Here is a 26020-nt window from a genome sequence, read left to right as displayed (position 1 = left end):
CTCGCTCGCCCACCGCTCACCTCCCGCCGGGAGGCCCGGTTCCTAACAGGCCACAGACTGGCATCGGCCCGCAGCCCGGGGCTTGGAGACCCCTGCACTATATCATCAAATAACGTACATACACACAGGTACGGCGTACGTTACAATACACATTCTACTACAAAGTATACGCACACGTGTGTACAATACTGTACATATACATGTGTAATACAGATGTTATGCATGTGCATTATTTAATACGCAAAACACAGGATACATTTCCAGCTTATCTTCAGTGCAGCTGTATACAGCAGGAGCTCTGTAAACATTGGGTAACCGACTACGTGAAATCCTTTCTGGTCTGATTAGATTTTTATTTTATCAACATCAAAATATTTATGAACTTCCTGGTTCCTGTGCGCTTATGTGTTTAGATGCCAGCTCGGCCAAGCAAAATATTTTAGGTTTCATTAAATTCTTCAATAGTGGCGGGACTGTACAGTGAGGACGTAAAATTGGCTTGACACGCACGACCACCGGAAGTCTCTCGCCTCGGACTAGGATAACGCCGTGATAACAGAAACACATCGGTCGTTCCCCATCTCTCGGAAACGTTTACGGGTACTGCGAGCAGGAAAGCCACAAGCTGGGACACCAACCAGACCGTGCCGGAGGTCCGTGTGGTGGAAACGCAGTGACATTTCCGAGAGACGCCCCCCTCCCCCAAAAATATTCAGCATCTCTCAAAAGTCCTATTATGATGCAGCATTTCCCCCGAAATACATGAAACCGTAACTTTTATCATTTAACTTATGTATTTGTTATGCATTAAAAAAAAAAACAAATCTCTCGAGATAAAAACAGTTCCCTAATACACACTCTACTTTAGAAAGCATAAAGGGGGTATATTAATGACTAACACAGATTTTATTCCTCGACACGGGATGGTATTATGTGTAAATATCTAATAATTTCATTAGAGATAGTTCGGTAGAATGATTAAGAAGTAATTAAAGCTCCTTAATCATTAATAAACAAAACGTTTCTCCTCTATTAGGGTAAGAGGCTGCGCTTCGCCATTTACAAACTAACTTCTCCTATCTTCATTAAACAGAAAGCTAAACAGCGAACACCTGAGATGCACGCCTTTAATCCTGTGCCGTGGAAGTCTCCTCTTATTATTTTTTAGGATAATATTTCCTACAGGGTTACGCTAGAGGTAATGAGACCGGGCTATTCCTCCAACGAAGAAAAAGTGACGGCAAGCCTTTTGGATCCATTTAATGTTGGCTAACATGTGGTATCCTGTTTTTAAGTTCATAAACAAAAAAAAAAAAAAAAAAAAAAAGGAGAAGCATTTTATGTTTTAAATGTTGGAGAACGCAGAGTCAAGGGAAAAACTGCTTTTGGCCAACTTCAATGTTTCAAACAAAATCGGGATATTTACATTACTGTTTGGAAGGGAGAGACTGAGCATAAGTCCCACCTGAGCTGTGATACTGCATAAGACGGCATTAGCTGATGCCCAAACACAGACCGGCTATTTTTACCGATGAGTGATTTTATGGGACAGTCATACTGAATCTTTCAGTGAAACTAAGTGCCCAGAAAACACCATTACATCACAGCCTGCTGTCTTGTAGACTCTGTACAAAAATGACCACACCTTACTCCCGAAATAGCGCAAATCCAAACAAACCCTGAAAGGCATCACTCGTGTCTCTGACGGGTGACATGGCAAGTGATTCCCGGCGTGGGTGCCACTGCTACCACCCCCGCCACCATCTCCGGAGCCGCCCCGAGGCCCCTCCCTGCACTCGGCCGCTGCCCCCTCGCCCCCTCCCCCCGGCCGCCCTCCCGGTCCCCCGCACCTACCCAGCCCTTTGATGAGGCTGATCACACAGGAGCGTCTCCAGCACGCGGCTGTAACGTCCATGAGCCTGACCGGAAGCCGAACGAACTAGCAGGCCGGGACGCTCACGGCGAGTCTGCTCCTGGGCTGAACCCCACAACGGCAGGCTCCATGGTCCCGCAGCTCCCCGCCACCATCTGTGTCTCGGCCACAAGGAAGAGCTCTCTGATCTGGGGCCCAAGGTGTACTTTCAGTCAGGTGCTACAGACCTACAGTAGAAGACAGACTAAAACAGTCCTCTGTCCCGGGCAGGCCCTTCCCACCAATGCGACAATTTTTAGCCGCAGGGTAAGACAGTGACCTACAACTCGCACTGTGCCCGTGGTCTATATTTATCCGTAGGAACATGCGAGGCTGACAGATGAGTGAGCCGCTCAAAGCCCTCCGGGCCCGGGCCTGGCCCCCACGCCGGTCACACAGTCCCGGCAGTCCGGGCACGTGCCGCCCGCAGAGCCAACCCGCCGGGCTGCTGTGCCCCTGTGACCGAAGACACGGAAGAGCAGAGATAACACGGGCTGCGTGACAAACCTCTGCTTTGGCGACAAGCAGCTCTCAGCCACAAACGCAAACGGCTTTACGTGGCTTCAATGCTCACAGGCCAAACCGACAGCAGAGGACCCGCCTCTGAGGCCGAGAGCCAGGGAGAAACCGTACACCCTTCTGCAAAATGAAACTCCGGACACCTGCTGACAAAACTGCTCACGGGAAGGGATTGCGCCCGAGTCTCCGGTGATATGATTTTAAAGGCGCAGCCCGAGCGGACTTGTTAAAAAAAAAACTTCATTTCTAAGCCCAAGAAAAGAACTGATATCGCTGAATATCATTTGTGCCACCTTCAAGAGACAGCGGGCTTAGGCCGGTGAGGAGACTGCGAAGGAAATGCAGAGTTTCCTAAAAGCGGAATGAAAGTGGAACTGATCCAACTGTCGACGGGCATTGCTTCTGACGGAAGGATTTTACGAGGCTCAGCGACAATCTGCTTCTTCACGAAGACGGCTGTGGCGGGCACGGAACCCGAGCAATGCCCGTTCTTGACTCACTCAGGGCAACTGCACGTTTGCATTCGCAACACAGGTGGGAATTACAAAACGGCGTGCTCTGGAGAACCGACAGGTGCGCTGACATCTCACAGGAAAGAGGCGAGCATCCCAATGACCTGAACGAGCGCTCGGAGAGATTCCGGCCAGCCAAGCGCCAGCCACGGTGCCCCGCGGCACCTCCGTGGCGCACAGGTGCAGGGCTCGCGACGCCTTTTCAAGAAGAGTGGATTGGGGTGCGTCCGTGGCCTCTGATGGACGTTGACTTCCGCTGTGCACGTGGTGAAGGCAACTAATCCAACAGCGCGCGGCGGAGGCGGCCCCGTTCCAAGGAAGAAGGCCACTTCTTCGATTTTACCTAAATGGCAATGGAGACTCAATCGAAAATTCACACTTCGTCAGCTTCGGTCTCCAGCGCTCTTATTAGGCCGACCTTTCAAACAATGTGACTGTCACTCTGTGAAAAGCGTGTGACTTAACACGGCCTCGTAAAAACGTGAAAGGTGTCGATCGCCACACTTTTCCATTGTTACAGATGCCAATTATTAAAGCACATTTAAGGGAGATACAGGGGAAAAAAGGCGGGAAGAGAGCGGACGCGAGTGGGCGCCCTGCTGGGTGCGGGTGCTCGGCTCGGCGCTGTCACATGCCACCCCACTCCGTCTGCACGGCAGCCTTCTGAGGCGGCCTCGCCACCCCCATTTCAGAGCCGAGGAAAAGGAGCACAAGTAAGATTGCCCAAGGTCATTCAAACACAGGCTTGTCAGACTCTAGAGTGTCCATGTTTGTTCATCTGTATCCAGAACTTTCCTTAATGAAAATAGAGACTGCTAAATGGGGGTGACCTGTGAGTAGCTGTCTTTGCATACATTGAAGAGTGGCCCCCAAAATATCGGCTTCTCCCCAGAAACTTCACGCATCCAAACCCCAGCTGAGTTCCCTAGAGTGTGGCCGCGGTGATGCGTCCCCGGCCTGGGTGTCCCTGTGTGGCGATGTCCGAACAGCGTGAACCACGTTGCTCATGCCTCTGGGTGCCCAGGGCCTCACGAATGTTGAATTGATAATGGACGGTGACTCTGGAATTAAAGCAGATGGCTCCATGTCCATCAATTACAGCTCAGAGTCCTATTGAAGCCGAGAGCGCCCGCCGGTCCTCGCCACGTCCACGCAGAGCGTCCCCCTCCCACGGTGATGCCATAATAACACTGACTTCCCCTCCACTTACGCTCGAGTTAAAGCAACAAGTCAGAGGTGGGCGAAGGCTCTGAAGTCGGGCATACCGACGGATGATTGACAGCTGTCACCTGATGATTGATAGGCATATCAAAAAACAACCACGAAAGCAGACGTGAAACTTAAGGATAGCAGCCTACAGATTTGAAGTATATAAAGAGATAGCCCTTAGCATTTCAGAGGCGCCAAAGATACCTGTATATTCCAGAACCATTAATACATTTGCTGATGGTCTGAATTCGTTCAGACACAGTTAAAGTACGATGGCATCCTGTACCACAGACACACACACAGAACAGTAGATTGCAGCTTCGGAAGAATTCTATTTAAAACCGTTCAGCTGAACTCTTTTGACACTTCAAGGGTTAAGCTTCATGATGGGGAGAAATTTACTCAGAGACCGCTTGTTCCCTGATGCTACTAAATCAGCGTTTTAATTCATATCAATGTAATCTAAATTTAATAAATAAATAGGACTGCCGGCATGTTCAGTTGGTAATTCCACAATAAACCTCAAGTATTAATTGAATAATGACTTTAGAGTTGATGCTTTTTTGCTTCTTTAACAGTAAATCTAATATCCGCAGAGATTTCGTTTCTGCTTCTATGTGGCCCGGCGGCATGACTACAAATATTTTAAAGTGCAAATCAAAGTCCATGTTCTCAGGCTATTGGCCAGCCGCGAGCCTGAAGGTACAAGCCTGAAGGTACGATCACAGCCGCTCGCATTAAACCTACCAGCTTCTACTCACTGTCCCTAAAGTGGACCCCCTCGATTCAGTTCTGGAAAGAGGAAACACCCTTTAGATACCAACTGAAAACATTTTTTCCAGCTTGAAGGAAAAAAACAGCTTGTAAAATGACCCAACTGCCACATTAGCTCTCGCATTCAAAACCCTGCGGCGATGAGGAACTTCAGCTGATGACGATTCTGATTTTTATTTTTGTCCCTGGTCTTACGACACGTGCTCACAGAGACTTGAGAACCAGTATGTGACAGATTCAATGAACTATTTCAGTAACAAAATGGTGACATTTTATTTGCATAGCCACATGCCTATGAGTCTTTCTAGAAATTAAGTAAACACAGGTGTTAAAATATCATCACGGAAATAGGGCAGTTAACAATAGACGTCGGGCCCAGAGGGGAATACAGCAGCATAGAATGTATTCACCGACTTGTGTTAACAAATCTTTCAGAGACAAAAAACCTCCGCGGCTGTCTTAAGCTCGGAGCCAAATAAAGTACAAGCTGAGCAGACGTCACCTGCAGGCGGGCCTCGCCCCTGCGGAGGCCACGCCAAGGACAGAGAACCCGCCAAGGACAATGTGCCATTGTGCTTGGACGGAATGGCTCTGAAACGGGCCTCTGGCTGTGGGGGCATTGGCCCGGCACGTCATTACCTGACGGCACATGCCACGAAGAGACGCGCCAGCAGATGTTAAGCGGGAAGGCCCCTGGGGGACGCCGGCTTGTTCCCGCACGGGGCGCCTCTGGAATCGGGGCGTGCGGTGCCCACAGGACAGACCGGCCGGCCCCGCGAGGCCCACTCTAAACCTCCGGGCGTCGGCCGTTGGCTCGTAAATCGCCACTTAAACCCAACCTGGAGAGCTGCAGTCACAGTCGGAAGGGAAGACGTGTCACTGAGAAGCCAAATCATTTACGTGGGTTCCAAACGCTCTGCTCTTTCGCCAAAAGGTTTTCTCTGACGATTTCCACCAAACACTTTGTAAATAATCCCAGGTTCTAGAAATGTAACCTCTAACTCGAGCCTCCCCCAGCCTGCAGTCTTTTAATTACATTTTTTTTGGAGGACTAATGCATTGATCCTGTCTCTCAAGTTTAGCTCACTTCTTTTGGGGGGAGGGGTCTGACAGAAGCCCAGGGTTGACTCAAAGCCGGGGAGCCCTATTAAAAAGGATGGGTTCCAGGGCATCAGGGAGACCTACAGACTAGGAACCTCTCGTGAGGCTAGTATCGTCTTTGAAGACTTCGTGAGTGATTCTGATGGGCGGCTGGGTTTGGAAGCTACCAATGGCCTCTGGGAATACTGAATAATAAATGACAATTGAGTATCCTGTACACTGTCTCCCCAGACAAGGGACTGCAAAGGAGTTAAAAATAGTTACCATCTCGAGCAGAGCTATCCAGCTGATAACCTCACACCTACCACTCAAAACATAAAGAATCAGGAAGTAAACATAAAAAACCCTGGGGTCACTTGTGCTGTGTTTAATTTGTTATTTACCTTAAAACAGCCTCGTAGGGATTAGATGTTAATGGAAAGCGAAAGCGCTTACATGAAATGCTCTGTCCCAAACAGATGTCACAAAACCCATGTACTTTAGACATCGAGACTAATGCAAGCTCTCTCTCCGAGTCGAACTTTTATTTATATACAAGCCAATCAAATTTACTTGTTTAGTTTTTAAACCCTCAGCAAACTGGATGCAGAAAATCAAAAGGCAGGATGGAACAAATAAATGATCGCGCGATAGATGCAAAGATTCTAGAAGCGTCTGCACAATTAACGACAACGACGGCAAAGGCAAGGGCAATGCCGCACAGTTACGGTAAACCGGGAGGCCCTCGATGGTCCTTAAGCACATTTCTGAACAGCTGCCCCGAAGAAGAAGCAGGGGCGTGTTCGGGGTGACACTGCGCGGGCGGAGGGCGAACCCCTCTGGAGGACTTCCACGTGTCCGTATTGATACAATAAAGCTGGCAGTGCGGGCTCAGTTCCGAGCCCCTGGAGTTCAGGGAGGTGCATCTAAGAGAGCGTCGCCGGAAGCAAGACTCGACTGGTCCTGCACACGTCACTGTTCTCTAAAGTGTGCAGAGTCTGGTGAAACGGCCGACGGCCGAGCTCGAGGAATCGGGCCCTGGGTAACAGAGTGCAGGGACCGGCAGCGCCTCGGAGCTGGTCGCGCTGGATGCGAGGGATCCAGCCGGCTGTTCCATCCAGTGCTTACGAATCACCTTTACTGGTTTGACAGGGGGAGAGGGAGAGAGGGAGAGACGGGGAGAGGGGAAGAGCACGCGAGAGCTCCAAAGGAGAAATTTACACGTGGAAATGTAAACGGCAAGAGCGCCACTATTTGGGGGTCTAGAACGGCTGTTTTGGGTCGAGGTGGCCTCTACAGGTGCCATAAAGCAGCGGGGAGAAGCGCAGCCATATGGCTCTGTGCACCGAGAGGGCCGCCGCCCCCCAGCCCTGCTCTGCCCAGGGAGAGTTCTAGAACATGTCCTCCACACTACGCCTCGTATTTAGGGTCAATGAGATTTCTGCTAACCAAGAAACATAGCCCAAGAAAGGGCCCGCCTCCATGTAAGACGCCAAACGTCCCAAGCCTGCTCCTAAATGAGGCAAAATGGGAACCCCACGGCAGCACGGACCCGTCCGGCCACATGTAAGGGCCGTCTCTGCCACACCACTAGCCGTGGGACCTGGGGCGAGTCACGCAGCCCGAGACCCAGACCATGTTTTTGCAAAGATAACGGCTTCGGAGGTGCACTATGAAAAAACGACAGCCCTCCTGCAACATTTGAGAAGCTACCCCTTCCCTAGGCATTTGCCCAGCATGTCATTCCAAGGAGACCTCCTGTCTCTCGTGGGCAGAATGACAAGTGTCAAAGTCACCGCCAAGCTTAGTCAGTGTAAGGCAGCTTCCAAGATGAAATCCAGGTTCGAGATGTCTTCACTTTACATTATGAAATAATTCTGCTGCCTACAGGTTACGGGGGACTTACTGACAACCAATTGGAGATCATTCCACCTGCAGTGTTCAGTACTAGCCACGCATAGCTGTGACTGACGCCCTTGGAATGTGGCTAGTGTGCCTGAGTTACCGAATTTTAATTTTAATGCGTTTAAATACAAATTTAAAAGCCAATGTGTGATTCGGTTACTGGAAGAATTTTAAGTACGTTTAGAACAATTTGCGTACGTGAAGCTGCTTTTTAAACTACATTTTATGAAATCTAAATATAGATCAAGTATTTTTGATGAACTTTGTGTTCAAATGTAGACATGCTAAGGCTGTAAAACACACATTAGAGTCTGAAGAATTATCACCCCCTCCGAAAAATGTATTTCACTAATAATTTTTATGCTGATTACATGTCAAAGTGATAATGTTTTAGATATAATGAATTAGTAATGTAAAATACTAAAATTCTAAATATTTTTAAACTTTAATGTAGCTGCTAGAAAACTTAAAAGTGCATATGTGTCTTGCATTATATTTCTCTTGTACACATCGTTGTCCTGACCAATTACTGCTTTATAAAACTTGTACATATGGGAAATAATTTTTGTGAAGAAATGTGGAAAGCCATTAAGAAAAGCCACAATGTTGCACACTCACGAATCAGTAACATATATTCACATAAGGAAGTGACCAAATTATTGATTTGTTGATTCAACAAGCAAAATCCTATTAATCACTTCAGAAAGTATCAGGCTGGGTGGGACTGAGTGGTTATTACCTCCGTCCTCAACTGAAAAACTTAACTTGTTCAAGATCACACCCCCAGATAGAGCCAGAAAAAAAAAAAAAGAAAAAAAAAAAAGACTCAAATGCAGCTTTTCCGTCTCAGAGGCCTGGGCCCTTCCTGCTGCACGAGACAGCCTCGTGGAACTGGGCCGAAACACCAGGAAAGAAATCTAGCAAATGATTCCGCACGGCACCCAAATCCACGCACACCCCAAACCGTAAAACCGATCAGGAAACAGATTTTCAAGCGCCTAACACCTGCTCAGCACCGTCTCCGCCACCTGCACGGCCACCGCCTCGCGAAGGCCCCTGCCGCGCCCGTCCTTCTCACGCGGGCCCTGCCACGGGGTCTTGCACCCCACGGGTTCTCCGTGAACATCTGTCGATTTGTTTACATCTTTTTTTTTTTTTTTTAACCACATCTATGTGGGAAGAAAGCTGGGAAGGATACGAACAGTTGCGACCCCCTAACCCAACCTGCGGGAGGCGCGCCACTATTTCGGGTGCCACGGTCCCCGCAGCATGACCGTCGTCATCGTGTGCACACGGAGTGTTGTCTGTCCTCTAGAACGAATGCCCCGCCTGAAAACTCCAGCACTGGGGGACACGGGCTCAAGGTGTACGCACAAGGCCAACCCAGAGAATGCGTGTGAATTCTTGGCGGGCGCCTCGGTCACGTGGGGCGTGGTTCTCCAACCCCCTCCCGCCCGCACTTGCTGCCACCAGCCCCCCCCTCCCGTGCGCCTCCCCCGCCCCCAACGCGCGACGCGCTCCACGGGCCTGTTCCTCCCAGACCGGCCAGCACGCCTTCTCTTTCAAAGACCTTTTAAAACGCCCACGTGTACCACCAAACCTCCCCTAACCAAATCGCAAGGAAACGGTGATTTTGCTCACCCAACTACGTCCTAGGATGCAATGATCTTGAGCTCCCAAATCGGGAGGGATGAACTATTTAAATTTGTAGCCATGAGAACAGAGTTTTCTTACTGCATAAGCTCTCGGTTTGAGTTGTGATCTGTGTTCTCATAAGTTCGCCTATTTGACTAAACCTAAGTCACTTAAGCGTTTGTTCCCATGCTGGCGCGTCTTCCCGAAATACTGTGTGGGGTGGACGCAGAATTATAAATTAATCTGAAGTTCCTTTATTTTGTAAGATTCGTCGAGACAACTGAGAATGCACAGCAGTGTAGGTGTGAAGTCTACAGCCGTTGTTTTATTGTGACAACTTCGGCGTGTCTGCCTTACTTTCTTACGTGATGACATGCCGCCTGCCATTACTGGTTAACTGGTAGCAGGGCACTCAGTAGCATGCTGGAGTAGTGACTGTCTGCCCCGGCAGCCCGTAAAAGTTAGTACAACTTCCAGAAGTTTCCTCGCACAAGGGTAGGGAGGAGACATTGGGAGAATCGGATTCAACTAGCCTAACGGGATGGATGGAGTGTGAACTGGAGTAAAAACACACAAAAATACGCCATCGGTCACCTAAGAGCGGGGCGGTGGTGCAGTGGACATACCCGTGTACGTGGCCTCGGAAGGCACACTGCCCTCCCCAACTGACCGCAGCTGTGTGTCTCGGCAGAGCCAGACCACGTACAGCTGGGAACACAACACAGAGCTGCGGACAGACATCACCCGGAACCCTGTCTCTCCCACATGGTGCCTCGGGGACCCCTCACGATGCCATCAGTTTCCCGTAAAAACGACACTGCGCTTTCCCGGGAGACTTCCACATATGAAAATGGGTCTGAGAACTCACAGGCACTGACACCCCGAAACCACCCCGAGGTGTTCCAGCGGGCTACGCAGCGTCCATTGGACGCCTACCTGTATCTTTAAAAGCTTCAGGGTCTTTTTGGTCATCTATCTCAATTTTATACCTTTTGGAAAAAAGAAAACGAAACAAGACCTCTGTCCCTATCTGACCTGGCAACAACCACGAGATGAACGCGACCCAGGCTGCACACGGCCACCGCGAACACCTGCGCTGTTTGGCTGAGGAGCATTGTCAGGAGACGGCGCCGCCATCGACTTCCGGCCGCGACGCAAACGCTCTATTTAAGGAGCAGAGCGTCCATTCAGCTCCTAATTTCAGAACCCTTCATCAGGAAATTGCGTCCATCTCTTTGTTTCTAAGCCGCTCGCAGGCACTACGTAACCACACGTGCTTCTATCATGCGCCAAAAGTAACGCACAGGCTGGGGCCGGGGGAGATAACGAAACCCGGGCAGCTCTACCTGACAAGGTGTGGGAGCCTGTTCCCTCCTCTCCAACGCCTCCAGCACCACCTACCCTGAGTCCGGCTCATCTCTCCCTGGGTTATCCTTGCATTCATTCTCTCGACCTCCATTTTCAGCCCAAAGTCCCAGAATCGTCCAGGATCTGACCATGTTGCTCCTGCTGAAACCCGCGGGGCCTGCCGGAGGCTGGCAGGACAAAGGCCGGGCCCTCCGGCCGCAGCCCCGCCCCGCATCACCTCGCCCCACGAGCCGCGCCGTGCGTGCCATCTGGCCCTCTCCTTCGGGGGCCCTGGGACCCAGCTGTCACTCCCTGAACACGTCCCTTTCACACTCCCTGCATTTGCTCAGGCTCCTCTCCTCTCGGCATCACTCCTCAAGTTCCAATGTCGCAGCCTCTCATTCCTCGGCCTCTTCCCTCCCGTGAAATGGTTCGGCCCTTCGTCCTCTGGATGGCCACTCACGTCTGTGTCTGAAGTGTGAGCCCGATGCCGGGCACGGGTAGAACGGGCTATAATCAGCATGTCTGTCCCCTGCATCCTCTGTGAATCTCCACTTTCGGCCAAGCGGGCCATCTTTGCCAAGCCCACAGAAGGCACGCACTAAGCCAGCTGGCTTGTCGCGTCCTCTGTCCACCTCAGCACCCCACACCAGTAGGCATCCGATAATTTATAGGACAAGAAGGGGAGGGCGGTGGATTCACGCTCAGGATTCCTGAAGCCAGGTCAGGAGTGTCCAGTTCAGGCTGATGCTTTGAGTGTATCTTACCCTAATCGTCATGACAAGAATCTCTGGGTTCAGAGCTTTACTCCTAGCAAGGCAATTAGTTTCTGCAAATACGAAACAGCAGCATTCCTCCCGTGGAAAAAGAGCTTGATTGGTAAAAAATTAAATTAGCTCAGTAGTGAGAATGGTTTCCTTCCAGTTTGGCAAAAGCGGCTGGAAGGTTTAAAAGTAAAGTTAAATTAGATCTATCGAACTCAAATGACATTTAGGCAAATATAGGAATAAAATAAACATTTTTACAGAGAGCAGTGTTTGACAGTGTTGGCTGGTTAAAAACAAAAACAAAAAACCCATCACAGAAATACTCTCTCAAGTTGCCTGATCACTACATAAATAAAAAATTATTTCACTCTAACTTCATTTTGAGTTTCCTGGACACATGGGCCCAGGGTTCTGAGAACACGATGCTGCAGTTCACCTTGTAGGATCCACTCAAAGAAAACGGGTGAGGGTCACGGAAGGAACGATTAGATGTCGAGTTACCGCTTGGAGTAAAAGACAGAAAGAGCCCAAAATGCAGAACACTATTGTTACTTGCTAGGGGCGGCTATGGCCATGGGAGAAACGCTAGTTAAGTGCGGTGGCTGCAAACCGCCCACACCTGTCCAGGTAACTTCACTCACGCCGTCAACATTGGACCGTTTATTCGCAAGAGCCGGTGTGCCCTGTCCTGTGACGCATGTCGGGGAATGCGAGGATGAAGAGACGCGGGTTCTCGGCCCGGGAGGGCCCTAGATCGGCAGGGCGCACTTACGCAACAGTGTGGCTGTTGCTACACTGGCGGTGTGTCGCAACGGTGGGGACGTGGGGCGCCTGATGGTGACAGGAGGACCCGTCTTTGGGAGAGGGAGGAGCTCAGCTCGTGTCCAAAAATCACGGGCTTCGGGTTCGACGCGCGTGACGCGTGGCCGACGATGCTGCCCCCGTGGCGGACCCTAACCATCACCCTGTGCGTCCTCAGTCACCCTGCACAACTCTGAACCTGCGAGGAAGGTACTTCCCCTTGGACGTCTACAGACGGTGTGTGTTCTGAACTCCCAGAAACACACCCCTTTACTCTAGGGAGTGACGAAGACCAGATCGCCAAGCTTGGTGACAATAATGTCACGAAGAGACTCCAAGACTCTTCAATTCCTGATTATAGTGTCTTGGTAACAGATGGACATGATAAAACCATTAATTCTCAGCGGAAAGTAGACGACCATTAAATCGGTAAGTTGATAATAATCATGGCTGCCATTCATCAAGCAACGGCCATGGTGAGTCTGTATGCTGAACATGTCATAAACATTAACTTCTTTAGTTGTTATGGCTCTGTGGGTAGGTAGATATAGGTGTATGCCTATTATTTATGAAGAGATACATATGATACATATTAACACCTTCTTACAGAATCAAGAGCTTAAGTACTTTGCTCAAGGTCACATAGTAAGTAAGGGGCTGAGGCAAAGGACACATTCAAAACCATGCCAAATCACATGGAAAACGTAAATCGAACAAGCTTCAATAAATTCTTCCCCTAGTTTGTGTTACAATCAAAATGAATAAATCCAGGGGTCGAAGAGGCCCAAGAACAAAAGAGAAACAGGAAGGCAAACCTCACTCACGGCCCCTCCACGCGAAGAGGGACCCAAATCTAGCACAGGTCGTGCTGCTTCCGGTGTGGGGAGCCGCCCCCCCCCCCCCACGGGGACACAAAGAAGAACTAGGTTTGTGTAAGGGGCCTCTCCTGGGCGCCACGTGACCGGCGTTACACCACTTCCCTCTGCAGCCGGGCTCAGGGCGGAGGGGGGGTCACTTCTGTTTCCAGCAAGAAAAAACTAAAAGCCGATAACCCAGACGGGAGGGCGCCCCTGACCCACGATCCTGGGCGTGGTCGCCTCTCCGCTTCCGGAGGAGGAGACGGGGACCTGGACGCGGGCTCCGCGCTGCCGGGCAGGGTCGTTGGCACTAATTAAATGACACCGTCCATAAAGAACCTGCCAACCTTCTCTCCGCCATGTGGGTCAATGCGAAACATCCTGAGCGCACCGAGCTGGATTAAGCGGCCGAGCCCCCGGCTTGCGGTGCAGAGCAGAGCTCCGCCGACCCCAGCACACGCAGACGGGGCCGGGGCGCGGGGCAGGGGACGTGCTCCAGGGGTGTGAACAGTCTTTCTCACTCCTTACCCAGAGTCCCTGGGGCCTTTTCATCCTCCAGGCCCAAGAACCGAGCCTGTCAGTCGCTCCCTAAGACAGAGGCCTTGTCTGGCAGGACAGCGTGACATTCAGCGAGCTCGCGGGGCCAGCCCCGTGACTGGCTCTGTGTGTAAGGGACTCTTGAGCATCACGGAGCGGCCCTCCCATGGCTGGAGTGTCCGCTGCGCCGTAGTTAGACCCTCTGCCTGGACTCATTTAGCATGCTAACCAGTGACGCTCAGTTTTGGGCTCCGACTGGACTTCAGGCAGGCTGCTGCTGAATTTGCACCCATCCAGACCAGGCTCTTGGCCGCTCAGCAGCAGGAGAATGTGCGGAGCCGCATGCTACTGCCTGTACCCTAAAGTGCACTTCTAACACGACAATGATACCCACACCCGACCCCTGGCCGTGACCGTGATTCCGGACTGGGGGCCCGGGGCCGAGTCCTGTTCCGCATTCTCAGAACTCTTCAACCCCCCGGAACAAATGCTCTGGATACACGTGGTCAATATAACGAATTCAGATGACGACTCTCGGGTCGCGATGGCTTTTTAACTACTTAGCGTGTTTGTGACCATCCACGTCAAAAGCACGTGTCATGCAGACCCTGTGCGTAGAGACATCGCCCTCGGTGCCAACACACGATCACGAGCGCCCAGGTGCAGGCCGCGCTCGGGGCCGTGGCCCAACCAGGCTGTCCTGAAAGGCAGCGGCAGCAGGCAGGCCAGCGAGGAAGCGGTCCGGACGCTCGAGGTGGGAGGTGATGAGCCTCGGGAAGCAGGCCTTGGCAGAGGTGATGCTGACCGAGACCAGAGGTGACATGCGTCATCTGGGAAGGGAAGCGTGACGCGTTTCGGCAGTGGCTGAAAGGGACTCCCGCTTCTTGCCGGGGTCTGATGGTGAAATTCGGAGTTCGTGAGGAGGCTGAGCACCAGGAGGGACCCGGAGGAGAGAGTTGGGGTCGCCGCTTCACGTGCTGGGGTGGGAGGATTCAGCTTCGATGATGGTCGGCGACACCGGGGAGCAGTCGTAGGGAAGACCTGGCCTTGGGGGGCTCTGAGCGGTTTTCATGTACAAACAAGGATCACTCTCACGCGCACGCACAACTCGTCTTTGATGGCGTTGATTACCGGCCACATCCTGTTGTCATTACCGATTTATGCGGGCCTCTGTCACTAGACGAACCTCTCCTTTAAGAGCGAGATCTTAGCCCCTGTTCAGCTTAAAGTCACCACGAGGTATTAGAAAAATTTTTTCCCTACTGTCTACATGAACTATGTTTAAAAGCTGGAAGAGGCAGGTCAATTAGAGGGGCCAAAGATGCATTTCTCCTATTTTCAGGAAGAAAAATGTATTCCGGGAGCTCCCCCCAGCAACCGAATCGCTTGCGCTGAAGGTAAAAGGGGGCCCCTGACTCTTTCCGCCGGTGGGGGTTGGGTAGGGGATGAGCATGGAGAAGGGGGCTGGGACGGCTGCTCCTGAGCCGCCAGCAAGAACAGAGGCCCTGGACCCAGAAGCAAACTTGAACCTGACCTAGCTCTGATTGAAGCACTTCCCTAGGGGAAATCCATTTGTTTGTTTGTTTTAGGTTTTTCATCTATGAAACGGTATTTACCTCCATAGGATTGGACCATGTTTAAATGAGATAGTACTTAGCACAGCGGCCGAAACAGCAGTCTTTCATAAACGCCAGCTATTCTTAGACCATCGCAAAACCTCGCTGCAGGGGGCCACAGACAAGTCAATGATAAAGCCCCTCTGAAATCTAAACCTCATTGGAAAACACTGATATTTCTATATAATGGAAATATCTGAAAACAGGGAAACCTTTTGCCATTTTCTTAACAATGACAACAAATTAAGGATATTTCATCTACTACTGTTGGATGACATTCAAATGAATAGATACTGGTTAATTTTAATCTAATGATGGATTTCAATAAGCCAATACACTTTTGCTCTGACCTGAGGTTCAAGAATTTTACCTACTATTAATCGATATTTTTATCTTGTGACTAATGATAGATAGCACAGTGTGGCATTTACCCTGGAGTGCGGGTTTGACCCGTGGCTGCGATGCTTACACTGTTACGTGTAAAACAGGGTCACGGCGAAGATTAGAGAAGGTGATTTATCCGCCATCGCACAGTTTGTATTTAAGGTGGTTATTACTGGCGGCCTCCTCTCCTCCTTTTGTAAAAGGCTGTTTTGTTCAGCTGACAGGTAGGCGTCTTTTGTCCTACAGGAGGTGACCTAGCCAGTGCCGGGGCAAGCATCACGATCCATCTAAGCCAACATGGTAATCCAGATCCGTTTTGCTAATGATTGGAACGTGACCCAAGTCCAATCAGAGGACTGCGACAGAAGTTGGCGGGGGGGCTTTGGTGAAATCTTCTTGCCAAAAGACAGACCGAGCCCGGGCCTCCTTCTCTCCTGACTCTTAAGTAGAGTAAAGGTGTTTGCACCGAGGGGGACCTCCTGTGATCACACAGTGACAAGTCTAAAGACGAGGTGGTCTGGGTCCTTGAGCTTCTAAACCCACCTGGAACCTCCCTCTACAGGCTGTGAGTAAGGCAAGCTCAGTAAAATTCTTTATTCTTTCAGCCATTATGAAGTCATTTTACTATTTACATAGCAAAAGCATCCTAAAATGACACACAATTCGAGTCACGGGATGGCAAAAATTAGTCCTCTGTATTAACAGTACCATCCTACCTGTGACCAACAGGTACGTGACTGTATTACAATTAGTGACAAGAGGGATTTAGAAATGAAAGTCGCTGATCTTCAGAACCCTACTCATTCCTTTACAATTTAGGCTTTTTTTTTTTTAAAGTAAAGTAGCTGACTATTTGCAAAAGATAACTTTCATTTCAACTCCCTTCCCCCTCTAAGAAAATGGTGGTGTGTACTAAAGTGGCTAAAAAATGGTTAAAAGAAGCTAAGGTAAAACAGATTTGGGGATATTTAAAATGTGGTAGAATCTTCATTCTCATTCATAATTCTGACCTTTCTTAAAGTTCAAACATTGAAAACTGTTAGTCACAATAAAAGTTGTTTTTTTTTTTTTTTATCAGTTGAAAATGGGCCAGGTTTTCAAACGCCTTCGAAATCGATATCTCCACTGGCATAAACTAGAGTTAGCTTTCGCATAATGAGGAGGATTGGGGGTTTGTCAGTACACAGAGCGTGAAATCCATGGCAAGACTAACATGTCTCTAGTTTTCCTATTTTCTTGCAACTGCAGTCAGTCAAATAAAATAGAGGACAGGTTGTCTTGCACTCCCGACCTGGAAGAAAAGGTGAGAGCCGGCCTCAGGGCCACCGTCGAATGAGGAAAGTGAAAGGAGACACCCCCGTGAGGCCCAACGCCGGGCTTGGCTTCTCTGGAAACTCCCCGAAGGAAGCTAAGATTCGCGTTAGAAAAGGAGATTATATTTGGAGAGCTGAAATAGTGCAAGTGATCCTACAGCTAACGCCGTTTCTCATTTGTTTTATTTTTAAAGAAAAATTTCGATTTGTCTCCTAATTGGTGATCTAACTTGTAAGTTTTAAACCGACTGCTGATAATTTACTAAAGTCACAGGCCATCTATTCACCTGAGCAACGCTTCCGCGTTACAATTCTTTACATCTGTCACGGACGGAGCTTGTGGCTAGCTGCGGGCGTTAAGTAAAGGTGACTGGCCTCGCCAACCAACGAATGTTCTGGACTGTGTTTCCAGAGCATTTTGCATCCTTATCCCCTTCTTTATTTCAACATTGCTTAACTGAAACTTATCTACACACCCTCGGAGAGTACCCTTTGCCCGTATGATCCTACGTTACGAAATTCTGCTGAACACCAAGAATGCCCATAAACACCGTGTCTCCCTGAGCAGAAACACGAGCCCGTCTTCCGATCAGACGACCCTGTTCGCCGCCACTGAGGTAGAGACACAGTCACTGTCCTGTAAAACAGCAGCAGAAAGGACCCAACAGGCTGTGTGGCAGGACAACTTTCTCTTATTCAGAATAACGAAGAGCGAGCTCGTCCAAGAACCTGACCAAGCTTCGGAAGTCAGAGGTCCCCGGTCTCTATCAGTCAAGTTCAATAACTCGACCTCCGTCAGCCTGGCTTTTATGGTGTGGGAGAAATCACTGACAAATATTACTATGTTTATATAAACCTCGTTTTTCAGTGGAGGTATTAGAAACCCTTCACGTGAGACAGCTAAAGACGGGGTCAGATTTGTTCCTTTCATATAAGGAAGCAAGGGAAGGAGATGACAAGGTCGCACACGGCGACATAACAGAGAAACAGGCAAGAAAACCTTGTTCTCGTATCCGCACGATTGAAGCATTTTATTGATTTGCTTAATCCTTCCTAGGTAAAAATAACATTCAAATGGAATTTTACTAAAGTATCGCCCTGGTTCATTTAATAGCTTATCCTTTTCATGGCTGCCAAAATACATATTTACCTAATTAACGCTAAACCCAAAGGAGTCGGGCTAGTGTTCTTAAAAATTAAGAAAAAAATCTTCAGTGGCAATTTAATTGTATATTTCCACAATGTCGCGCTTATGGCATTAACTGAGAAGTCCTGGAAATTTTAAAGCTGTCTTCCACTGCTAAACTACTTTGCACTTTGCAATTGATTAAAACGGCAGAGGCAGACAGAGTTGTATATCAAATTAGAGTTGATAAAAGCGCTTAATGTAGATCTGAATGCCTTCTCGGGAAAGATTTCAGCTCCCTTAAATTGACATGACAACAAATTCTTACAGCAGCATAAAAAGTATTAGCTGAAATTTTATGGCTCTGGCTTAAATTTCCATCTGTAGCTCATCAAATGACTAAACAGTAGGAAGGAATTAAACCAAAATCAGACTCATTACAGAGTCTGAGATGCTGGAGGAATATAAACTTTCACTGCTTGGCATCTGGAGTTCTGAGTGACTAACATTTAAATACTTGTTTTATGTTCTGTGAAAGAAACGTGTAAGAATATAGGTGATATGATTGAACTTAACTTACAGAAATATAAACACACACGCACCCTTCTCTTTAATCCGCCAAATATTCTAAAGAGAGAACCACTTAAAATAAAGGTCAACTGACTTTAAATAAATGCCAAGTCAAAATTCCGATAAACATGGCGAGTCGTCTTCCCACCTTTCTGACATAAGGAGTGCCCATCTGAAATGCCTGCTGTCCCAGACCCTGACACCTCGTTGTGTATATCAGGGTAAATAATTTACATCCTGCTGGGAGCGATATTCTTAAATGTTCTCACAGAACTCAGTCTGCGAACACCAGGCTTCCAATAGTTTTCTAATGCCGTGAAAATACAAATCCATGAAGTCGAAGTCAACAGAATCTATCAAACACGTCGTGCCAAATACAACTGCTTAGGGCCCGGGCCGTCTCTGAAATACCACTGGCTCCCCAAATCCCTCGCCACGCCCCGCAGTTCTTTGAGTCCTGGAAACTTGTGAGTTCATATTCCCAAGTCCTGGCTCTCACGAGGAAGGGATACTCTGAGACCCCAAGTGAAGAGAGCCAGGCCTGACCCGGCTATGACGCTCCCCAGGCAGTGAGTCCAAGCGGCACACAGTAGGTAGCTTAATACTAAAGTACCGAAGAGCATTTGCCTTGCTTCTATGACACTGCTGAGTACCAGGCATTTCGGAGCAATAACCAAGAAAAGCTGACATTACGATAGTAAGGTTTTGAGTATAACCCAGCATCGAAAAGCAACTAAGATGTTCTTATGGAAAATGCTATTCTCGTCCAGGCTCGGAAGATAGGACATTTCAGCTCAAAGAGACAACATTCTCTTCCTTGTGTAGCCAACGGTTCTGCAGCGGATGGTATTTACACAAACATAATGAATGGGACCAATCGAATGAGGGAGATTAGTGAGAAAAAAGATGAGGTAAAGCTGTGTAGTCTTTTCCACAAACGCCACTCAGCTTGTGCGAAGAGTGGGCTAGGGTACAAATAAATCCAGAAAATCTTAGCACGTACGTTTTTTGAATGGACTCAGCACTGTACATCTCACGTGATAAATGCCGAGCTCTACTGCATTTTAGAAAGTTCTATTCAGTGTAAGCACCGTGGACTAAGATTATTATTTATACGTCTGAATTTGATCTGAAACCTCACGAAATATATCTACCTGCTGCCATACGGGTGTGTCATGCCAAAGAAGCCGAACTTTGAGAGAATTAAGCCTTATCATCCCAAACCAGAAACACTTAAAGAAGCAGCTGTTTATTCATAATCAATGCCTCTCATTCATCAAATGAGGTCATGTGTTTGAAGGCGCTGAGCAAACTACAAGGCACTAAGTAAACCTAAGACTTAGTCCTGGCCAAGAGCTTGCACAGAAAGCTTACACACAGGGCCGTGGACGGAGTGAACAGCCCGACACAGCCAAATGCCATTTTGCGTGAGCCCAAACTCACTTCCACACCCAGCTCATTCTGGATATCACATAAGACTCAAAATATAGAACTTACTAATACGAAGTTCGGCTCCTTGACCAGTACCCCAAAGTGGACTAATGAGTCATAACACAAAGTCCAATGCTTTAGAAGAGATGTCTTCTAAATAAAGAGGACATTTGCATGTGATATATCAGTTGATACCTCTAAACATTGGCCCCATCGCAGCTACCCTCGGCTGGCTGTGAACAGCTGAAGGTATCACCGTCTGGTCATCTCCCCTCCTGGCCTCCTGCGGCCTGCCTCTCTGATGCTTCAGCTCTTGGTGACATCGCCAAGCAGCATGAGAAAGTAGGTGAAGTCGTTGACATTGAATCATTTCAGGCTGCCAGCCTGTGGGGGTTTCATGGAGGCGGAGGCTGGAGCGGTCAGGTAAATGAGACGCCCGAGTCATAGACCGGAGTGTCTCCACTGGAAGTAGTCCCCCGGTTCTCACCGCTGGGGAGAACGAGGGGTTTGCCACCATCCCTAAAAGGCATCCAGCGTGTCAGAGAAACCTCAGCAAGGCAAGCAAACCACAACGCGAAAAGCAGCGAAGACCATTAATATACTTTTATTTACTAGAGCCATTAAGTATTTACACAGACTTTTAAAAATGGGGGGAAATCAACATAAAACACCCCTCACTGAAGAAATGAACCTGTTCACTATAATCCTTTAGTGTATGAGCCTGTGCATGTGTGCTACAGCAAACGACCATGGGGTGCAAGCTGCCTGTGTGTTATTTCCAGTGACGGTGGAGGCTTGTCAATACTTAGGTCTTTCAAATAGATTTGTGCTAAGGGGATGGTGGTGGCCGCCAGCCCCGAAGTGGGTGTGTGTGTGTGTGTGTGTGTACACGCGTGCACAAGGGCAAGCGATCACATACACAGCCAAGACCAATGCAGCCTACGGTGTGTTTGTTGGTGTTGAGAGACTTAAAAAATGAGATTATCAGCTGGATCAGGGGAGGATTTCACGGCATTTACTGGCATCCTGGCTCTGGGCAAATCACTTTCTGGACTCTCATTTTTCTTTCTTTCGTCTGTGACGCGTGGACGCTCCATAAACTTGTGGGGCTGTTGGAAAGCGTGAAGATAATGAACAGTGGTCGCACGGCCTCCTTGGCCCAGAGCGGTCCCCGTTCACGCCTAGTGTCCCGGTATAATTATCAACTTCCACTCCGAAAAATGTCCCAGTTTGGACAAATAACGATGTGGTTACCCTACATATAAATTACCAGGCACGACATTTGACAAGGAGTGGGCCCTTAGCCAATGTGGCAGGATGATTTTTCTAGGGCTGTTCATGTGTTTTAACCAGGAAAAAAAATACGAACCCTCTAACTCAGCGGTCCCCAATCTTTGTGGCACCAGGGGCCAGTGCTCCTATGACAATCTAACGCCTGAGGACCTGAGGCGGAGCTGAGGCGGTGATGCTGGCCCTGGGGAGCGGCTGCGAACACAGATGAAGCTTCACTCACCCACCGCTCACCTCCTGCTGGGCGGCCCAGTTCCTAACAGGCCATGGGCCAGTACTGGTCTGTGGCCCAGGGGTGGGGGATCCCTGGTCCTAACTTGTCTCCAACACAAACCCAGGGACAGACCTGTCTACTTTAGAGTGGACAGGGACTTGGGATTTCGCTTCTCGCTAAGACCATGAACGATTTTAGAAGTGACCACGGCTCCAGGAACATTGCAGTAACGCTTCTGAGCGCCTGGAGCGTTGCTGGCACTTTCTACTGATAAAAGAACTGAGGTGAGGGCTAGAGGTTAAAACTAGCATCTTGAGATTTTCCTTGAGCCGCATCTCCCGGCGTCTCTGGCGCTCCGGCGACGTGAACGGGGGCACCGAGCACTGCTCTGCAGCCGATCGGAGCTGCTTCCCAGCCTCACTTGCGCGTGATTTCTTTGTCCCCAGCGTGAACCTATACCCACCAGCACGTGTTGGACAAAAACAGTGTCCTTACCACGACAACGGAGGTCATGACGTCGTACCTGAAAAATGCTGCATCCAACAGTGCGACTTGACGTGTGTTTATCTACAGCAACAGCAGACGCTTTACGACACACACCAGCTCCTTCCAAAGCAAGCAAACGGCCTATTCGGTCCCCATTTGTCCATGAAATTTCCGTCCCCGAAAAGGGCTAAGAGGCATTCAAAATTTTCTCTCTGTCAGGGAGCGAGATTGGCCAAATGCCGTAGGAAGGATGCAACGGATCCTGGAAAGACCAAGGCATCGGACGGGTTCCGAACGGACCTTCGTTCACTGGGCCCCGTGATCAGCACACTTCATGGGGGGGGGGGGGACGTTCACGAGAAAAGCCAGCCGGAGCTCCCGACGCGTGGGACAACCGCACACCAGCTCTGCACACCCACATGGACAGCCTGCAGACCACCCGCCGCTGGGGGAGTCCCCGGGCCGGCCCACGCCGCCGGAAGGTGTGCGCCCGGGGAAGCCTGGGACAGTCTCGTGGTAGCTGCGGTGGAAAAGGGAGTAAAGCTAAAGGTAAATCTAGAAAAAACAATATGGCCCAAAGCAAGCAACAGATTTCGTCCGATATTCACGCAGTTCTCTTCTCTGGGGCCAAGGGAGAGCCGACCAGTCACGGAACACTCCCCTGAGATGTCCCTGCGAAGGGATAACGTGACCCGAGTGACTTTAAGTGGGTTTGGGGGGCGGGCGCTGAGATGCACTGGTGTTACGTTAACGGTTATCGAGCATTTATGATGCACTGGAAACGGTGCTAAGCGCTCGACCTCCCACCACGTCATTCGCTGCTGGGCGGCTTGCACGATTTCTGCCTCGGTTTACAGAGGAGAGCACCGAGGCAGCAGAGCTCGCTACCTGCCCGAGGCCACACGCGCGCAGGAGCTGGAGGTCTGAGCTGAGCCTGCTCGGTCCCTGGCTCGTGCGATCCAGGCGAGGGTGTGCCGCGTGGGGCTGATGCCCGCGTGGGCAGGGACTGCGGAGCCAGGTAGTGAGGTGCAGAGGGTGACATTAAATACAGCGGGAGCAGAGAAAACGACGCGAGAGGATGGACGAGGGGCCCCGAGAGGGTCCTGAATGGCGGTCACGGACACCTGGATCAGGAAGCGCTGTGGTGGAAGCCTCCCCAGGATGCTCTGTGGCAGGCGGACCATCAGGTGACCAAGGGGGTAAGGAAAGCCTCTGGCGTGAGGTCTCCGAAGGCCATTTTATTCCCAGACATGGAGGCTGTGTTCATTCCCAACTCCTTCACAACGAAAGGACACCTGACGGGGTCGGTGTGCCAACGGAGGTGAGTGGCAAAGCGAGGTGGCGGGCGGGGGGTTTGGGGGGTGGCGATCCTTAACACAGATCGCCAGGGCACATCGCTTTTAAATGACAGATTTAATTGACTTGTTAATTCTTCAGAAGAGACAAACAGACATATAATTGAACATTCCTCACAATGTGCCATTAAAAACACAGGAAACCTTAACCTGGAAACGCTCACGGAATCATCTTCGCTCTCACTAGCACCTCGCAAAGCAGCCGGCCATAGTTACAGAGTTTGTCTTATTGCTTTTTAATTGTTGCACTTTTCTAAGCAAGCGCTACTGTATAATTAGGGGCCCGGGTTCTCCATCCAGGTGTGTGGGCGGGCAGCCCCGCCTCTCCCACCCGGGATGCTGGGCCAATTAGTGGCTTGTCTGCTGTGTCTCCTCCCAGCCTGGTTACCCTCAGCAGCTTAAAGCCCCAAGGCTTCCGTTTTCTACCTTGTCTTCCATTCCAGTTCTTCTCTCTTTGCTACTAAAAATATGTAAAACTGAGCTATGCTAGATTATAAACAGGTTAGTGTTGCAACAAGCCTAAAGAAGACTAAGCATAAAGTATGTTTCCTCTTCCTCTTTCGAGGCGTGCCAAAAAACAGTCTGACCCCCAAAGAAACGCTAGAGAACCACCAAGTTCACTCTTCTGTGGTAAAGAAATTAAGATCAACGGCAGGTACCTCGTCTCGTTCCTTGTAGCCCCATAGCTTGGCACATAGTACGTGCTGAATAAGTACTTGCTGAATGAATTGAAAGAATTCGAAACTGTGTCCCAGATTCTCCCCAAGTAGGAATGAACGGTTGTGCCGAACCGTGATGTGAGTGTGGGGGGAGCGGGGAGACGGTAGGAAGTGGGGAGAGAATATACACTCTGTCTAGGTAATTTGAAAACAAACCATGGGAGAAAGATTGTAAAAGAAATCCCACTGTCCTCAGTATGGTCACGGCATCATTCCCCGTCTAAGGAGGCGATGGCAAAAACCGATGGAAGAAAAACATCTGGCCTTGGAGTCCCCAAAATAATGACTGAAAACCGCAGGCCAACGCCAGACTCGCGGGAAGCCTTTGCAGGTATTGGACAACTGTCCCATAAAGAGCCCTGTATGTCAAATTCTTTTCATTAAGCAAAGGGCGGAGAGACAAAGGAAGATGTATCTGGAATGTGAAGGGCTACACATGCAACGAGTCAACGATAAATGAATTGTGGCTGTAACGAATGAAGGAGTGATGTTTGGGCGACCGTATCGCTCCTACGTGGGTTCACACTTGTAGAAAACAGCTTCAGACAAGCCCCATGAGTGTATACAGCAGTGCAAAACAGCCTGGGAAAAAAATGGTTTCTGTGGACATCATTTAGAGATGCAGATCCCTGCATACCTTAAGGCTGAAGGTACTTTGGCTGTTTTCTCAAAGCAATTACAGCACAGGTTCTCCTGCCCAGGTCTTGTTTACAGAAGAGCAGTCTTGGCCACAGGTCATTGGCCCGGGAGATCAGAAATGGCCAGCTTTGGAGCACAGGTAGGTTAATTAGCATGCACCTAATATGACATGGAGATTTTGCTTGGACATTTTTTTAAAAAAAAAATCCAAACAATTAAGGCTCTGTAATACCTGCCGGGCTTTTATTCAGAGCAAGTACAAAGGCTGTTGTTGCTGAAATAGAGACGACTTGTTTTTAAAGTGTTTGGAAAATGCAAGGCGGCACTGACATGCTGAAGGCCTCTTTTTTGATTTGATTCCAGGTCCAGGGAGCCATAGCGCTCATCTTTTTGAAAAACCTTACTGTTAAAAATCCTTAAGTAGGTCAGAGATGGAACTTCGGGAGCAAAAAATATTCTGATATCCTAATAAATGACTAAGGCCAGAACCTCGCTTGTTTACATTTCGGGAAAGCACATTATCTGGACCACGACAGACACCAGGATTGTTAAAAATTCAAACATTAAATAACGTGCCGAACATCATCCCCACAGACAAGAGGCAGATCAGATGAATGTACAAATGCCTCTGTGTAAAAAAAAAAAAAAAAAAAAAAAAAAAAAGGTGAGTCTTAGGCTTGAGGCTATTAAGTCCTTTTTTTTTCTTTAGATGACAGCCTAATAAAACAATTATGAAGTGCTCTGAAACCCTGCCACACCCCTCTGATTAAACCACAGTTCACAGAATATTTAGATAAAGCCTGAGCAAATCAAATAAACGCTGAGGCAGGAAATGGAGCCCGATGCCCCATCCCGCCCCGGGGCCGACTCGGAAGGGCCATCTCACGTGAAAATTTCATCAAACAACACCTACTGCAATTCCACTGCAGCCTCTGCACTCACGGAAAGCGAGTTCAGTCTCTGACATTTTGATTTTCATAGCAGATGGAAGGGGAAAAAAAAAAAAAACTTCCTTGGCTCAC

General features: G+C 49.3%; 1 protein-coding gene across 7 annotated transcripts in view; it reads right to left on the bottom strand.

Annotated features, from left to right (window-relative positions):
• FRY (FRY microtubule binding protein) overlaps positions 1-26020 on the bottom strand; it is a 344350-nt gene that overhangs the window by 173601 nt on the left and 144729 nt on the right. Inside the window, exon 1 of one of the 7 annotated variants that reach the window (XM_036228425.1) lies at positions 1855-5303. The exons of the other annotated variants lie outside the window; for them this stretch is intronic. Within the exon in view, the coding sequence (XP_036084318.1) occupies positions 1855-1915 (61 nt within the window). The 5' untranslated portion in view covers positions 1916-5303. Of the gene's footprint in view, positions 1-1854; positions 5304-26020 lie in introns of those variants that run through there. 7 annotated transcript variants of the gene reach the window in all.

The sequence above is a fragment of the Rousettus aegyptiacus genome, unplaced genomic scaffold, assembly GCF_014176215.1.
Source record: "Rousettus aegyptiacus isolate mRouAeg1 unplaced genomic scaffold, mRouAeg1.p scaffold_m13_p_11, whole genome shotgun sequence".
Lineage (NCBI taxonomy): Eukaryota > Metazoa > Chordata > Mammalia > Chiroptera > Pteropodidae > Rousettus > Rousettus aegyptiacus.
Note: the sequence above shows the minus strand (reverse complement) of the source record. Positions and strands in the feature narration are given on the sequence as shown.